Here is a 16,298-nt window from a genome sequence, read left to right on the forward strand (position 1 = left end):
TGTGTTTTTCCTCCTCATCCCTCATATACTTGCACCTTGGTTTTCTATTTGCCCCTTAACTCTGCAGAGTCTGCGTAGCCCCTTATGTCTGTAACACACATGGTAAAGTACACAAAACGACTGTGTGTGTGCGTGTTTGTGTGTTACAGTGAGGGAAAGTGAGAGAGTTGCAGCCTCAGTGACCCATGATTACACATTCAGATGGACAAGCAGGCAGACCCAGACCCAACACTGGGGGAAACACACACACACACACACAAACACACACACACATTATGATCGCCTCTCATTAACACCAACAGATGCTCGGCAAGCACTTGATTACATTTGGATTACACTATTAGTGTAACCCAGGATTAGACGACTGAGTTGTTGCCCTGTTCACTGTAATTGTCTCATTTACTTCCTCAGACAAATATAATTACTGTTAAATGAAAATGATCATTAATATTAATCAGAGAATGTTGTTGCCTGGTTTACTTTATTTGTCTTGTGGGAAACTGTCTGTTATAATTTGATGGTGTCTGACACTATAAGAATAACCTGGAGTGGGGTTCCCTTGAATCTGCTGTTTCACAGTCTGTCTATAATTAACTTTCTCTCTTCTCTGTGCTACTTTCATTCACAGTGAGCAGAGTATCTGCCAGGCGCGGGCCTCTGTCATGGTCTACGATGACACCAGTAAGAAGTGGGTGCCCATAAAGCCTGGACAGCAGGGATTCAGCCGCATCAACATCTACCACAACACTGCCAACAACACGTTCAGAGTGGTGGGCGTCAAGCTGCAGGACCAGCAGGTAACTGGTCGTGACACACGGGCTGTCGTGTGAGGAAAGTGACGATTGGGGTGTTACTAGTTTCATTCACTGGAGACAGAGTGAATGAAACGTGTGCTGCACACACAGAACATTCACGCTGTTTTAGACCCTTATTGTGTGTGAGTGACACGCATGAAAATAATACTGCAGTAGTCTTCACTGAATGGACGTTTAATAGGAGAAAATAGTGTGTGTAAGTTTGTTTGAGTGTGTGTGTACGTGTGTGTTTGTGTGTGTGAGTTAGCCTTGGTGTTTCATTAAAGGTCTTTAGTAGCGCTAATCCGTCTTCGATGTGACTTGACTGGAATTTGCTTCCCGTCTGTCACTCTATAAAAGCAGTGTCTCATTAGCTCTCAGCTCTGACATGTGTGTGTCTATGTGTGCCGTGATAAAACACACGTAGTTCAGACACAGACACGATAAAAACTATAAAGATAATAAATAATACTAATAACCATACAAAGGTAAAATCTAATTAACATATATTTAGAGTGAATTTGATGTTGGATTATTCAACATAACAGAATTCCACATTTAAAGGAAACTTTTGCACCTCAAGGACCCTCAAGAAAAATTCCAATACAGTTAATGATCATATTCATTTACATGTAATACATACTTTACACTATAGTTAAGATTACAGATTTGTGTACAAATCCTTAAAATTGTCAGAAAAAGGAAAGTAAGTGATTATTTCAATTCCAAAATAAGGCAGCGGCAACATTTACTGTTTGTTTCAATTTGTACTTGTACCCATGTAGAGTAACATACATTGTTTTTTGTCACATATAACAACTCAAGATTTAAAACACATAAAACCTGTGATAAATCCATATATTTGGATGATGGTGAAAAAATGCTTTGCTTTATATCCTTACAGTGAGACTTGAGAAAAATCATCAACGCCCCACTGTGATAAATGTGTTTGCATTCTTCCTTTACGAAACTAACTGCAGCTCTTCCTCTCTACCCCCCCCCCCCCCCCCCTCTTCCTCTCCCTCAGGTGGTAATCAACTACTCCATAGTTAAGGGGCTCAAGTACAACCAGGCCACCCCGACCTTCCACCAGTGGCGCGATGCCAGACAGGTCTACGGCCTCAATTTCGCCAGCAAAGAGGAGGCCACCACCTTCTCCAACGCCATGCTCTTTGCCCTCAACGTCCTCAGTGCTCAGGATGGAGGTGAGTGTTCCCTCAGGGCATCACACACACACACACACACACACACACACACAGACATATACATACACCAATTTAAAATGAGTACATATGGAAAAATGCTCAGGAAGCCATTATGGACAATTTCCTTATTTAAGGAGGTGCACGCACACACACACACACACACACACACACACACACACACACACACACACACACACAGACACACACACACACACACACACACACACACACTCATTATTAACCATTTACGACCCTAGCCTTGGCTCCTTTCTTCTAGAGGAACAGATCAGCTCACAGCTATGATTTGCAGTCTAAACTCAAGTCACTAAACATGGCACACGACACAGCTTGGAAAGCAGATGAAGTGTTTAGACTCTCATGAAAGTCCTATTTCAGACAGGAGACCTGGTTTGTGTGAAAACACTGAAAAGGAACCTTTCTCTGAAATAGCAACTTGTCAAATTACTGTAAGAGATGGCAGTTCATGCGATGGTTTATAAATGAAGCCAGATATTAATATGATCCATATCAGTAATGCAGTGAAATCTTTGAATGCATTAGGCCCCTGGTCACACGTCATGTCTCACAGTGTAGCATTAACAATTTCCTCCTTCCCTCATGCCTTGATGACATAGATATATTGCATTTTGAATGATTCTACTCTGATGACTAGAACCATAAAGAAACTCAGGTTGTATAATTTCCACTTGGCGAATAAGAAATAATGTGTGTGGCACTGAAACGGAAATTGATCAGTGGAATAGGTACATGATCAGCCAGCTGAAGCCCAATTCAAACATGATGTCTTACATAACTTCATTATAGAAACGCTGCAGCAAAGCATGGACAGATTTTGTTGTAGTGTCCAGGTACTTCAGGATTAAAAATAAAATTCTACAGAGCTCTTGACGCTGAGGATCATGTGACAAGTAGAATGATTTTGAACATGAAATTAGTCATTTTTCTAGGTGGCTCACTAATTTACATATTTATTTCATTTTAGCTTTTAATCATTATCTAGTTTTTACTTTTTTCTCATCTGCAAAATTTTTTGTATTTGTTCTCTATTGCTGTGTGAACCTCAGATTGCGTTTAACTGTTTCCTATTGTTTGCCCTCACATTTTAATTATTTAATGGGCTTCCTTTATATAGCACTTCTAGTCTTGATAACCTCTTAAAGCACTTTACAGTACAGTTTTTTCACCCATTCACACACACATTCCCACAATGCATCTATGTGCAGCATCGCACATCACTCACACACTGCTGGCACAGCTGTCAGAGGCAGTCTTAGGTTCAGTATCTTGCCTGAAGACACTTCAGGAGACATGGATTGAACTGCTGATTTTTTGGTTAGTGGACAACCCACTCCACCACCGGAGCCACAGCCATTTAAAAGTTCCTTGTAACAATGTTTTGAAAGGTTCTATATAAATGAGGTTTATCATTAGTTATTGAAATTATTTGAAAGCTTAAATCCTCATCAAATATGAATAGGATCCTGTAGTTTGAAAAATTCATTTGTTGAGAATCTTTGTTGCTTTTTTCGTCCCTCTTCTCTCTCTTCCCTTCATTTCCTGTGACCTCTCAGTTGTCTTTGGGTATCAGATCAGATCGGAGTATGAATATAGTTCAGCTTCATTTTGACACCTAGTCCCCTCTACTGGACACTTGGGGTTATAAGTCATGACACAGCGTCCTCAGCAAATCCTAAACGATGACAGATTCTCACCTACAGAGCGTCAGCAAAGCCTTTCTACTGTGACATATGTCGTCAGAGGGTTATTAAAAATAGATAACGGGGTACTGCTGCAGCCAATCACATCTAAGAATAGCTGCAGTCTTTTGTCGACTTTTGACATGTCGTTGCAGAAAAAGACAGGTTGTGTTAATAATGGATGTGTGGCAGTGTTGCGCTCTGTGTGTATATAAGTGTGTGTCTGCATACGTGTGTTTAAAATGGGCAGACATTGAATATGAACTGGAGAGTGAGAGAATTAGAGACTCAGCTTGCCTGTCATAACTCCAGCAGTGTGTGGGTGTGTATGTGTGTGTGTGTGTGTGTGTGTCTCCCCCTGCCGTCCCCTCAAGCCTCTTAATTAGAGTGAGTCATTGAGACGATCTCCCCTGGGTGCTGTGCTAGAGAGCAGATCTTTTCATCTCTCTAAAAACACGGGGACGGGGAACAAAGAGGCTCGAGTGACATACGCCAAACACAAGTGCACAAACACACAAGAGAGGCATACACACACTTGACACTCACACAGACTAAACTCCTCAATGTTGCCAGCTTGCCAAAACACAATAGTGGCCTGAGCTGCATGGAAGGTAACATTATCCCACCACTATCACACACACTTTGCATGAATAGCAGCTTCCAAGGGTGGCTGAATGAGAGATGGTGGATGTGTTGTCTTCCTATTTTCACTCTCCCACAATGCAACAAATTTAACTTGTGCTCCAGCTGGTGAGATAAGACACTTTAACACCTTGTAAAGCAAAGATCAGAATGTGACTCGCTCTCTAAGCATGTGTGCCTACACCCTCTAGTGGCAAGGAGGTCAAAGCCTGACATTTGATTGAGTCATTGAAAACAAAAATTATGAAGTGAGATTGATTTTCGAAGTTGTCACCAATGTCACCACAAGTTTGCAATTCTGGAGCTTCGATCATAATTCTTCACAGCAGGTTAAATGTCATTCTTGAACCTGGGATGAGTAGTTGACTGTTCATTTTATATTCAATATAAAATCTGCATATGTGATGCTCAGTCCAACACAGGGATACATTAGGATGAGCTCGCTGCAGTGTGTGCGTGTGAGTGAGTTGCATTAGGCCGCACAGCCTACAGACAAACACGACCTTTTGAAACATTAACCAGAGCCGCTCGCTGCTGCTGCTGCTGCTGCTGCCGCTGCCGGGAGGTGTGGATTACAAGAAGATGACAGATGATACAGTGGCTGGGTGGAGGAGGGGAGAAATGCAGGTGAGGAGAGAGAGAGGGAAGTGATGGGGGGTGAGGAAGAGGAGGAGGAGGCAAAGTAGCTGAAGGCGAGAGATGGTCAGCGGGGAGTGGGTCTGCCAGTGCCTCTGTGTCTGCTACAGCCGGTTCCTCTTCTTCAGCATGTCATGTAGGTAGTAAAGCTCTGTGTGTCTGTGTTTGAACCTCTGTGTGACAGCTATCATTTGTGTGTGTGTGTGTGTGTGTGTGTGTGTGTGTGTGTGTGTGTGTGTGTGTGTGTGTGTTTGTGTTTGTGTGTGTGTGTGTCCATTCCTAGAAGTGTGTGACTCACTAATTGGACAGTTTCTTGGCCATCGGATGCTGTTATAGTAAAACTATTACTCAAAAATTACAGAACAATGATAAACGTAAATTAAGCCAACTTCATCCTTTTTTTGCTGCTTATAACACAAGTTAAAGCACTGTACTTTTCTACGCGTATAAATGAAAAGTATTATTTAAGGTATTATTAATGCATTATATAAACTGCTATTTTTAAACGTACCGAACTTATTTATATGAATCCATTCAGATCTGGCATTAACATCTGTCCTGAGTGATCCAAAATGCTTTTTCAGTGCATCCTGAGATCCAATCCCAAGTTTTGAAGGTCTGACAGGATAAAGTTTATATCTACATTGTTTAAGTTTTTAAAAAGCAAAGCTAGATGTTGCCTCTCCTCTTGCTGTCAGCTACTCCACAATTTGTAATGCTACCTGTAGTTTTGTAAAAGGGAAATTGTAGAGTCAAAACATAGTCTGCTGTAGATATAATTGCTGTTACTCTCTCTTTTTGATGCCTACTTTCCAGGTTTCTTGAAATTGTATGGATTAAATTAATTATCTCAGACTGTGTCCTTCAAGATCAAATATCTATTGTTCTAAACCAAAAATCTGACTTTGGTCAATTTACTACAGAAGCCAATAAATGTCATAAGAGTAATAGTATAAGCTGTAAGGGAACAGAGAAAGAAAAGACCTGACCTACAGGAGGATGATGTTTGACCTAATGACAGAAATGACCAACATGCAATATACTTTATATACGTGGTTTTGAATAAAGTCTGCTAAATAGATGCCAGAACCAATATGGACAAAACCCATGTTTAGAGTACAATGGTAAAACTGCGAATTAAAAAAATGCGGAAAACCTCCTTTGAATCAAATGAGTCTATAAAGTATAAAATATGACACAGTAAATGCATTGACATAAAATGAGGAAGATAATCCAGTAGATGGCGGTAATGCACCTTGACGTTGGTGGCCACCTGCCAATAAACTGAATAGAAGAAGAAGAAGAAAAAGAAGAAAAAGAAGAAGAAGAAGAAGAAGAAGAAGAAGAAGAAGAAGAAGAAGAAGATGATTGTCATAAAGGAAAAAAAACAAAGTAGATGATTGTCACCTACAAATACACTGAACAAAGAAGAAGAAAAAGGCAATGACATTAAAGCTGACCCCTTTGGCCAGTGCCCCGAGCACAGAAGAAGAAGAACACAATTAGATGGTGGGAATGCACCTTGACGTTGCTTGTCACCCACCAATAAACCAAATGAAGAAGAACATATTGACATAAAAACTTTATGCAAGTTCATTTGTACACTTTTCATTTGTAAATTTTTATTAGGTTGAAATTAGACCCGAAAGCAATAATTTGAAGGATCACTCATAATCATCATAATTCTTATTTTCAGCCCTTTGTGCAACTGTGTGTCTTTGTGTGTGTGTGTGTGTGTGTGTGTGTGTGTGTGTGTGTGTGTGTGTGTGTGTGTGTGTGTGTTCGTGCTTGCCTGTGTGTTTGTGTGGTATCTGATAGTAGGCATGATTAAGATCTTTTGTAGTCTTATATTATATTGGGATATCTGTAACTTGATCAATGGCAGCCATTACCACCATTGGCTCAGATTCACTTCCATTAGAGATGTGAGCAGTGGAGAGAACCACCAGTGAGTATTGACCCTGAAAAGGGCCCGACTGTGTAGAGCTATAAAACTGTAATGTACGGGACAAGTTTCATTAGACGGGACGGTTACACTTTCTTTGGAGGACACAAGTACTTTTGTGTTTTTACCCTCTACAACAATCCTCATTGGGGAGAAATCATAAATTAACAAAATAAAAGTATTTTCACTGCGTCTTTGTTCCTGTAACTTCTGGAAAGGTTTAGCACATCAATATATTTATCAATTACCGAAACAGACCGATGCCAAGATACAAGTGTAAATTCTGAACCTGAAGTCGTTCTCAGGAGGAACAATGAAGATTAGTGTTGTCCCAGAGGAGTTCAGTGATGTGAAAACTGATGATCCACTCCCATTTGATTGCTCTCCCTGATCATGATGTCCTTTTGTCCTCATCTTGTCGTGTCTTAAATTAATTACGCTCCCTATCTGGCTCTGCATCTGCGAGGCCTCACTCGTGGTACTAAACGGATTACACTGCAAAAGCCTTGTAGCTTGTGTAACATCATAAACAAGAGGGGAGGGGGGGGGGTGCTGGAGAGAGTCACACATTCTTGATTTTGAGGGTCCTCTTCTGTGATTGACATAGATCAAGTGACCTCAGGTCATTTAACTCAAAGTAGTCCTCGTTGATTTTGATAAAAGCAGGAGCGACAATGCAGTATTTTCGAGTGTGTGTTTGCACTCACTTTGACATTTAGCTAAATAAAATATGTTAAAAGACATCGATACCCAGTCAACGGTGCGTGTACACGTGTGTGTGACGGGTATAGTCTTTTCAGATAATATTGAGAATCAAATGGAGCATCATGTATCCCTAATAGAGCATTGTGGGTAACAGAAGAGCAGTGTGACGGCAGGGCTTAGCACCGCAGTGTTGTGCCGCGACACCGGATCATGTTCTTCTTGCCCATGACAGTAAAAGCGGAACAAATTAATTTATGTTCATTTACCTAGAGTGAGGGCTCAATGTGCTTTTCATTCCACATTACTGAAGAAAGGAGGACTTCATCATTAACTGCTGTTTAATTCCCTGTCATTGGGGCGTGAATTGTTTTGACTGGCACAAATTCTAATTAACCATATAAAGCCCATGATGGATTGTTGCGGTCCACTTCACTTTATCTGTCGCCTGTTCTTACTCTGTTTTCACTCTTCACTCTTATTCTTCTTTAGGTCCAGCTGTTCAGCGCCAAGTCCAGAATGGGCCGACTTCAGATGAGATGGAAGTTCAGAGAGCGAGGTAAAGCATATCCACTGAGAACTCATAGGGCAAACTTGTTGGCTAACAGCTGCGAATTTAAACATCTAATATGTTTATGGAACATATACTGCACAGGAATATGGATGACGCGTTTTCAATTCTTCACAAATCGTGAGTCAGTACTTCACCAATCGTGAGTCAGTCTCAGCTGTCAATCATGAAAACGTTTTTCCCAGTTTTCTAGAATAATTAACCCTTGAACAAACATCAGTTGGACTTCCTAAAACATAAGGAGCCATCTTTGTCGAAAATGTATTTGTCGTTTACTTAGATTTTTTAGTTCATTCCATATCCCAGACACTTACAAAATTTTTCCTGAAATGTTCATTTCTGGGACTTTACCATTATCCAAATGAGCCCTGTTCATTTTTAACCACTGACAAATGCACAAAGACAGAAATCTCTTGTGTGAGATCACCAAAATTCACTGTGGCAAAACATTACCGTTCTTTCGTGTGGGACTCCAACACCCACAACAAGAGGTGGTCCAGACTAAAGGTTTTTAGGAGTGGAGTCCTGGAGGTGACAAAAGCATAGGAGCCGTCCACAGTGACACTGCAACGACTGAATTTTTTAAGGAGATAAATGATCCTCTTCTATATTTAGAGCTGTGACATTTGCTGGCTTCTCCCAAAAATGTTTACTGCTGAGGTTTCTCTTATTTCAGCTCAGGTATCTGAGGACATTTTACTGACTTATCTCCAAACCAGTGAATGAACTGCAAGTGAACTCAATCTGAACAGCATGTGTTAGGCTGGTTAGGATTAGTTTTGATGGTCCACTCCTATGTGTCTAGCAACCTGTCACACAGAGAGAGAGAGAGAGAGAGAGAGAGTATTGACTTCTATTCCTATTCCTCTTTCATCCCTCTCCTCCCCTTTAATATACCATCACAGCAATAACTCAGGCAGTGAGCTTTAAAAAAACAAAACTCTCAAACACAAGAAGGCTCTTTTTATTCTGTATTGTAGTAGCAGATTGAAGAATCCCAAAATAATGGATAATGGAGTAGTATTAAAAATGCTGCTCGAGGCAGTTTCCATGGTTTACTAAGCAAGCGTTCATTTGTTCCACTGTGGCTACTGTTCTTCTTTTCCTCTTCAGACACACACTTAGACACAACTAGGTCTTTGTTGCCGTTTTTAAACCTGTTTCATCTCTGCCCATTGGTTCATCCAAATACCAAATGCCAGGGCTTAAGAGAACAAATATAATGGGAGTTACAGCTCTATCTGATCCCATGTCTGCTAAACTGTACCTCGGGCACAAAGGATTACAGTGGTGATTTCGAGGGGAGATTGTGTGCTTATGTGTGTGTGTGTGTGTGTGTGTGTGTGTGTGTGTGTGTGTGTGTGTGTGTGTGTGTGTGTGTGTGTGTGTGTGTGTGTGTGTGTGTGTGTGTGTGTGTGCGTGTGTGTCAGCAGATGCAAATTAATTTGACTGAGCTCTCTCCAGTGGTAGCGAGGAAGTATAACTCAGCAGCAGCACTCCCGCTGGGTGCACCGCTGTCACGTCGACCAGGTTGCTGTCTCAGCACTTCAACACACAGCTGGAAAATTCCGCTTCCTCGCCATGAGCTGTCTCTTTCTCTCTCTCTCTCTCTCTCTCTCTCTCTCTCTCTCTCTCTCTCTCCCTCTCCCTCTCTCCCTCTCCTGAGTGGTGACATACATATGGCATCAAACACAGGGATGAGATGTTCTACGGCAGCAGTGAGGTGGAGGCAGATGAAGAAGGGAGCGGGTTTGGATAGACGAGAGGAAAGACGTTTTACTCGGAGCTGTAACGTTGAAGTGGAAGCTGCGCAGCGATGTCAAAACATCATCCGAAATGTGTAGACTATAGTCACTGACTTCAAGTCATGTTGAGTCTACAAACGGCTCATATCAAAGCTGCCTGCCGCAACGTGACAGAAAATCATCCCACATCATCCCACAAAATGATGAGACCTTGGAAAATAAAGTTGCCTTAAAAAACAACTTAGTTTAGTTGCAACTCCAAGACAAGGACGTATCATAGTTATCCATTTCTCTGCCTAATCTATCTATCTATCTATCTATCTATCTATCTATCTATCTATCTATCTATCTTGCTATCTATCTTGCTATCTATCTATCTATCTATCTTACTATCTATCTATCTATCTACTGTATCTGTCTGTCTGTCTGTCTGTCTTTCTGTCACTCCATAGATCCATCTATCTGTAGCTGGTGCACAACTGGTCGGTTGATTTCTCTGGTCGCAAGAGTGAGAGTGTCGGATGAACTGTTCCTTTAGGCCGATAAAAATGACAGAATCACAGATAAGACGTGAAGTTTGCTATATTAATGGACCGAGTGTGTGTTTCCTTCCCGTCCCTGTAGGCAGATGATGGAGCAGCAGCAGCAGATTCAGGCGCACTTGGAGCGGGAGCGACGGACCTCCAACTCAGGTACTTACATAAGTCAACTGGCATTTATATAGTGAAATAGTTGTTGACTGTAAAATATGTTTTATGTGTGGAGGGCAGTTATAGTACATATAAATTGTTTTGTTTTTGTCTCACTCTCCCTCCAGGTTCTCCTTTCCAAGGCCACCCTGCTGTGCTCTCTGTGGCCCCACCAGTAGTACCTCCCCCAATGAACATGGGCGGCCCTCCTCCCCCTCCGCCACCGCCGGGACCCCCACCACCCTCAGCGGGGGCACCCCAGCCTCCTCTCCCACCGCCACTACCCATGGGCGATGGGGGTTACGGAGATGAGTCGCCTGGGCAGACGGGACTCGCCGCGATGATCGCTGGAGCCAAACTGCGTCGCGTTCAAAGAGTGAGACTCTGATTTATCCTTGTGGCTTCTGATGACTCCGATTATTAGTGTTTTATTTCTACCAAACGTGACTGACATGTGTACTACCTCTCCTCTCGCCTCCTCAGCCTGAGGACAGCTCCTCAAGCGCCAAAAACGATGCCAACAGAACGAGTGGAAGCAGCGGAGGACTGATGGAGGAGATGAACGCTCTGTTGGCACGAAGGTCAGAGTAATGTTGTGAGAAAACAACAATCGATATCCCGAAGGCATATTGGACAATAATTGCCCACTTAATTGTTTAATCAATGTGTGGTTCAGCATCTATTAGTGATTATTATTATTGCATCAGTTAAAACTATTGACAAGCCTGTATTCAGCCTCGTTCTGACTTGAGGTTTCTTCTTTCCCCAGAAGGAAAGCAGCCTCAGAGAAGCCGGAGGACAGCCAAAACGTGAGTGGATGACTGAGAACAGTGAGGATTTGTGATTCACGCTGCTTATGCTCGCTGTCTGATTTATTGTGGTAATTAGGATGATGACTGAGTTAGGGATTGTGATAATGTCGGTAGTGATTAGATGAGTGTGATAATGATGCCACTGCCACTTTGGCTGTATCTTAATTTATGTCATTTGCATAGGGATTAAAAATATAGACGCACAGGCTTAGTAAAAGTGCAATGAGGCAAAAGTGACTGCAGAATCAGATAAAAGAAAAGAGCTTTTTTTGGCAAGTGGGAAAAATAAGAATCAGAAAGTATTTATTGCCAAGTAGGTTTACACCTACAAGGAATTTGCTCTGGTTATTGGTGCATACAATGAACATAGAAACATACAAACATAAAACACAATAAATACAACACACATAAGAAAAGCAATAAAAAGAAACAATATATATTTACTCACTATTTACTTCTTATTTACTCCCTTTTTCTAATATTTATACAAAGTAACATTTATTTAGACATAAACATATCTAAATAAAATATATACAATAGATAAAAGATATAATCAGTGAAGTAAAAAGGGAAATGCAAGATGCAAGACAGTGAACAGTGTCAGATTGCAATATGCAATGTAATGCAATAAAATATAATATAATATAATGTGTTAATTTAACACATCCTTGAGGTGTGGGGGCAGAATAAAGGTCAGAGTCAGGTGGGGGTCCCTGGCCTTGTTGATAATGCCAACTGCAGCCGGGAAGAAGCTGGTCTTGTGGCAGGCGGTTTTGGTCCTGCCCGAGGGAAGAACCTCAAAGAATTTGTGACTCGGGTGGGAAGGATCAGCCACAATCTTACCTGCACGCCTCAGGGTCCTCGAGGCAAACAGGTCCTGTAGAGATGGCAGATTGCAGCCGATCACCTTCTCAGCAAAACGGATGATACGCTGCAACCATTTTATTGTCATATGTGCAGTAAAATGCGTTGCATCATACTATGATGTTCTTACTTTGTTAGTCCTCCTTTGACACAAGATTAGACACAAAAATAAGATTAAAAGAGTTCAAAGTTGCGATCATAATCCACGATCAGCTGCCACCACGATCCATGATGTGGCCGCAGCCGCGATCCTGGATCTGAAACGATGAAGCACAAAGACTCGAGGGAAGTATTGATGAGACTAATTAATGGGATGAAGAGGGAGGAGGAGGAGAAGCTTTGTTTGTAATCCAAAGTAACCTTATTAAGAAGAAATAACAGTGTCCATAATGAGGATGAGGCCGTGATGTTTATTGATACCTGTGTCTTTCTTCAGGATGATCCAAATTGTCCGTCACCCAACACCCGGGGTGGACAGAACGCCACAGGTGAGGAAAACTAAAGCCATGAAGTGTTTTGTGTTATCTAATGCGAGTGGTTTGAGCATCTTCTGTCAGTAAAGTCCGACATGTTCAAAATTAAAGATTCACTTGCAGACAGTCACACAGCAGGCAGCCTTAATTGGATTGTTCTGCTCTGTATCAGTGTATTAAGAGGGATGATGGTCCTCCGTGTAATTATTAGTGAGAGTAAATTTTTCCTTGTGCCACACGTTGCTAAACAAGTCAATTAGGCTTCCACATTGTTACATGCATCTAGACACCAATGTCTCTATCAAGAGCAGAGTCAGACATCCAAATCAGCCATGATGTAAATATGATTGCACGTACTCTACACATGCTTCACTTCGTTCCACCCTAATGTCTAGATAGATAGATAGATAGATAGATTACTTTATTCATCCCCGAAGGGAAATTAAATCGTCATAGCAGCCGGTATATTTGAATACAATAAAATACAATACAATAGAATAAAGAAAAGAAAAATATTGAGGTAGAAAGAATAAAAAACAGAAACACAAGATAAATAGGTAAATAAGGTGCAGTGGCAAAATGATGGTAATAGTACTGATGATATGATGGTAATGTCTATGTGAGGTTCTGCTGTTTGTAATTCCCTGCTGGTTATGACATCTAATCGTCCTGCTCCTTTAACATCTAGATGGTGCAAAGAAGCCGTGGGACCGAGCCAACTCTGCAGACAGGTCCATGGTCTCAAGGTGAGAGCTGGAAGTGTTGGATACGCCTGTGAAGCACAGCATTAGCAGCAGCAGTGAATCTAACAAAGAGTCATTTTTGTATTATTATTCAGGGTACGGCCCGTGGGGAGTGGCAGTGACACAGACGCAGACCTCGATAGAATGAAACAGGTAAAAAAACACTTAGCCAAAAAATGTATTTAACTCCCATGACGTTTGGCTGTTTTTAACAGTGTTGCCTTTGCTCTCGAAAAATCGGATCCCAAGAAATGATTTGGATTTGAAAAATCTCTTTTGCTTTTAACATTTGCTCTCTCTGTGTACAAGGATTTCTATTCTTAGTATCTTTATGAGATGTACCATGAACACGTCATCTGTTCTTGCTTCACCAGGAAATCTTGGAAGAGGTGTTCCGTGAATTGCACAAAGTAAAGGAGGAAATCATCGATGGTACGTTTCACTTTGTCTTTAAACAGACAGAAACCGGGTTAATCAATGAAAATGAAGTAATATTTGTCTTTCTTCAACAAACACTAGTGACTGTTTGATAGGAAATCTACCCAGTGGGATGGTGGGAGTTTGGTCGTTATGTAGAGATGTGACCACTGGGTTGCACTAGAATCCCAGAAAACTGAATGCTGTGATATCATGAAAACCTTTTACACATCAGCCTGCAGCAACGCATGGCTACAGACATAATTGATCAACTCTCACCGATATGAACAATATAAATAACTTTATAGATTCATTAAATAATTCCATATCAAATTATTAATGACATTGTTGACCTGTGTGCTAAAGAAGGGTCACATGCACAGTTTATGATACATCTATTTCCAAAGCTGTTTCATGTTCTTTATATTATCTCTCACTTGTCACATCAGCATCAGAACCTGAACAGTCGAACTAAACGTGTTCCTATGTTTTTTCTCTTTCCAGCCATTAGACATGAACTCAGTCGAATTAGTACGACATAATGTCTTGGAGCTGCTCCCCGACACGAACAACCTTTTCGAACCCTTGCCCCTGCAACAGCTGCTGTGGCCCTGAGGAGGAGGAGGAGGAGAAGAAGTCAGGGACGAAGGCCCAAACTGTGACATCCACTCACCCTGTTCAGCTGTGGTGTTGAAGCAATGCAGCGACGTTGATCTAACACCTCAGGCGTGTCTGTGTAACATTTGGTTTGTGTGTTTGGAGACAAAGATGTGAATGGGGCACACTCTCGCACTGATTCCTCCGATTTATAAACATTTTCTGTCCGTCTGTCAGCCCATCTCCGCCCCTCTGTCCTCGGCCCAAAGGAAATATAATAAAATGTATATGATTTTATTTGTCTTCTGTTTGTTTTTCACAGGTTTGTTTTAAACTTTTTTTTATTATTACTATCATTTTCATTATTATTGCTATCATTTATATGATTGTCTATGTCATGTTAATATGAGTAGTAGTAGTTTAGTGAGTACAATGGTAACAATGAGGAAATGATAATGAGAATATGATAGTAACAATAATGTTGATAATTATCATTGCACATCATTTTACGTCATCCTTTTGTATTTTATATTGGTTCTTTTCATTTGGTTTTTGTTTTAAATACACTTGCGATCACATCCAATAAATGTATTTCTTATCATTATTCCCAGAACATTTAAAAATAATGTTTTTTATCCTTTTGGCCAACACAGCTATGTATGGCAGAAAAAAACAGTCTCAGACCTGAAACCAAGGGTGGGATAAACTTCTTTGGATATTGCAATCGTATAAAAAATGAAATAATACACCAGAGTATTTGTGATCATGTTGTTAATAAAATGTTTATTGGCTGCAAGGATATGGTGAAGTATTGTTCATTTTATTCTCTCCTTTTATGACAAAGTGCTTCCTGGTTTGACAACAACAGAAAAGACGAGTTTAAAGAATTTAAATAAAACTGTGAACAATGTCTCAGATAAATGAGGCCATCTCAGTCCTTTTGTGTTGTCTGGGTGCTATTTTGAATCCTGTCTGACACCTTTTATTTTCACTTTTTTCATTTTAACACAAAAAGCAGTTTTTGTTGAATATGAGACATAAATTACAGCCGGTGCCGCCCAGAGAAGTGTGAAAAATCTGAGCTGCTTCTGTGAAACCGTATTGTGCTATTAAAGTGTGGCACACAGTGGAGGAGGCTGTTGGACTAAATTGGCATGCAAGTATTACATAATATTACATTCATTTAGCCTACGCTTTATCCAACGCGACTTACACTAAGTGCATCCAACCATGAGGGTACAAACCCTGAACAACAAGAATAAAGTAAGAACAATTAGTTTTCAAAAAAGCCAAACTACAAGTGCTGCATGTTAGTGCAATAAACATGTATATGTGCAACTAAACCCACTTATTAACAATTTTGTATTATGTGTTTAAAACACACAATTGACAATGGTTATTTTACATCATCTTCTTAACCAAGGTCTTAATAACATGTCGTGAAGTATATTTTCCCATTAACATATTTAAAGTATTCAGCTAGAGCGTATCAGCTACAGCTAAATACTCCATCATTACCATCCACTGAATTAAACTGGTGGAGACATGTAGGTAACTGTTTGGGAGATATTGGGCTGATGGGATGTTGGCATTAGTTCTATGGACATGGAGAATCTATGACAAGAGGCCAGATTGATCTTGGTACTAATTGATATTTATTTATTTTATTATGTCTTGTGTTGAGGTCATTGGCCATATTACTAATAATTAAAGATTTAATAACATTTCATGTGTTGAGTTCAGGT

General features: G+C 40.7%; 1 protein-coding gene across 1 annotated transcript; it reads left to right on the forward strand.

Annotated features, from left to right (window-relative positions):
* Window positions 1–632: 632 nt before the first annotated feature.
* evlb (Enah/Vasp-like b) lies at window positions 633–15,343 on the forward strand. The gene is made up of 12 exons (XM_053445381.1): window positions 633–797; window positions 1,822–1,999; window positions 8,135–8,201; window positions 10,583–10,650; window positions 10,776–11,023; window positions 11,131–11,228; window positions 11,420–11,456; window positions 12,760–12,811; window positions 13,485–13,542; window positions 13,635–13,692; window positions 13,914–13,971; window positions 14,461–15,343. Exons 1-12 carry the CDS (start codon window positions 663–665, stop codon window positions 14,496–14,498), a joined length of 1,095 nt encoding a protein of 364 aa, XP_053301356.1. The 5' UTR covers window positions 633–662; the 3' UTR covers window positions 14,499–15,343.
* The last annotated feature ends 955 nt before the right edge of the window (window positions 15,344–16,298 follow it).

Source organism: Pleuronectes platessa, chromosome 17, assembly GCF_947347685.1.
Source record: "Pleuronectes platessa chromosome 17, fPlePla1.1, whole genome shotgun sequence".
Lineage (NCBI taxonomy): Eukaryota > Metazoa > Chordata > Actinopteri > Pleuronectiformes > Pleuronectidae > Pleuronectes > Pleuronectes platessa.

What these genes read in the sequence shown, in the direction of transcription:
- evlb (XM_053445381.1), top strand. Translation starts at nt 663, where the DNA reads ATGGTCTACGATGACACCAGTAAGAAGTGGGTGCCCATAAAGCCTGGA. An exon ending in GACAGGTCCATGGTCTCAAG is followed by an intron (nt 13,543 to 13,634) that starts GTGAGAGCTGGA and finishes ATTATTATTCAG; the next exon opens with GGTACGGCCCGTGGGGAGTG. An exon ending in ACCTCGATAGAATGAAACAG is followed by an intron (nt 13,693 to 13,913) that starts GTAAAAAAACAC and finishes TTGCTTCACCAG; the next exon opens with GAAATCTTGGAAGAGGTGTT.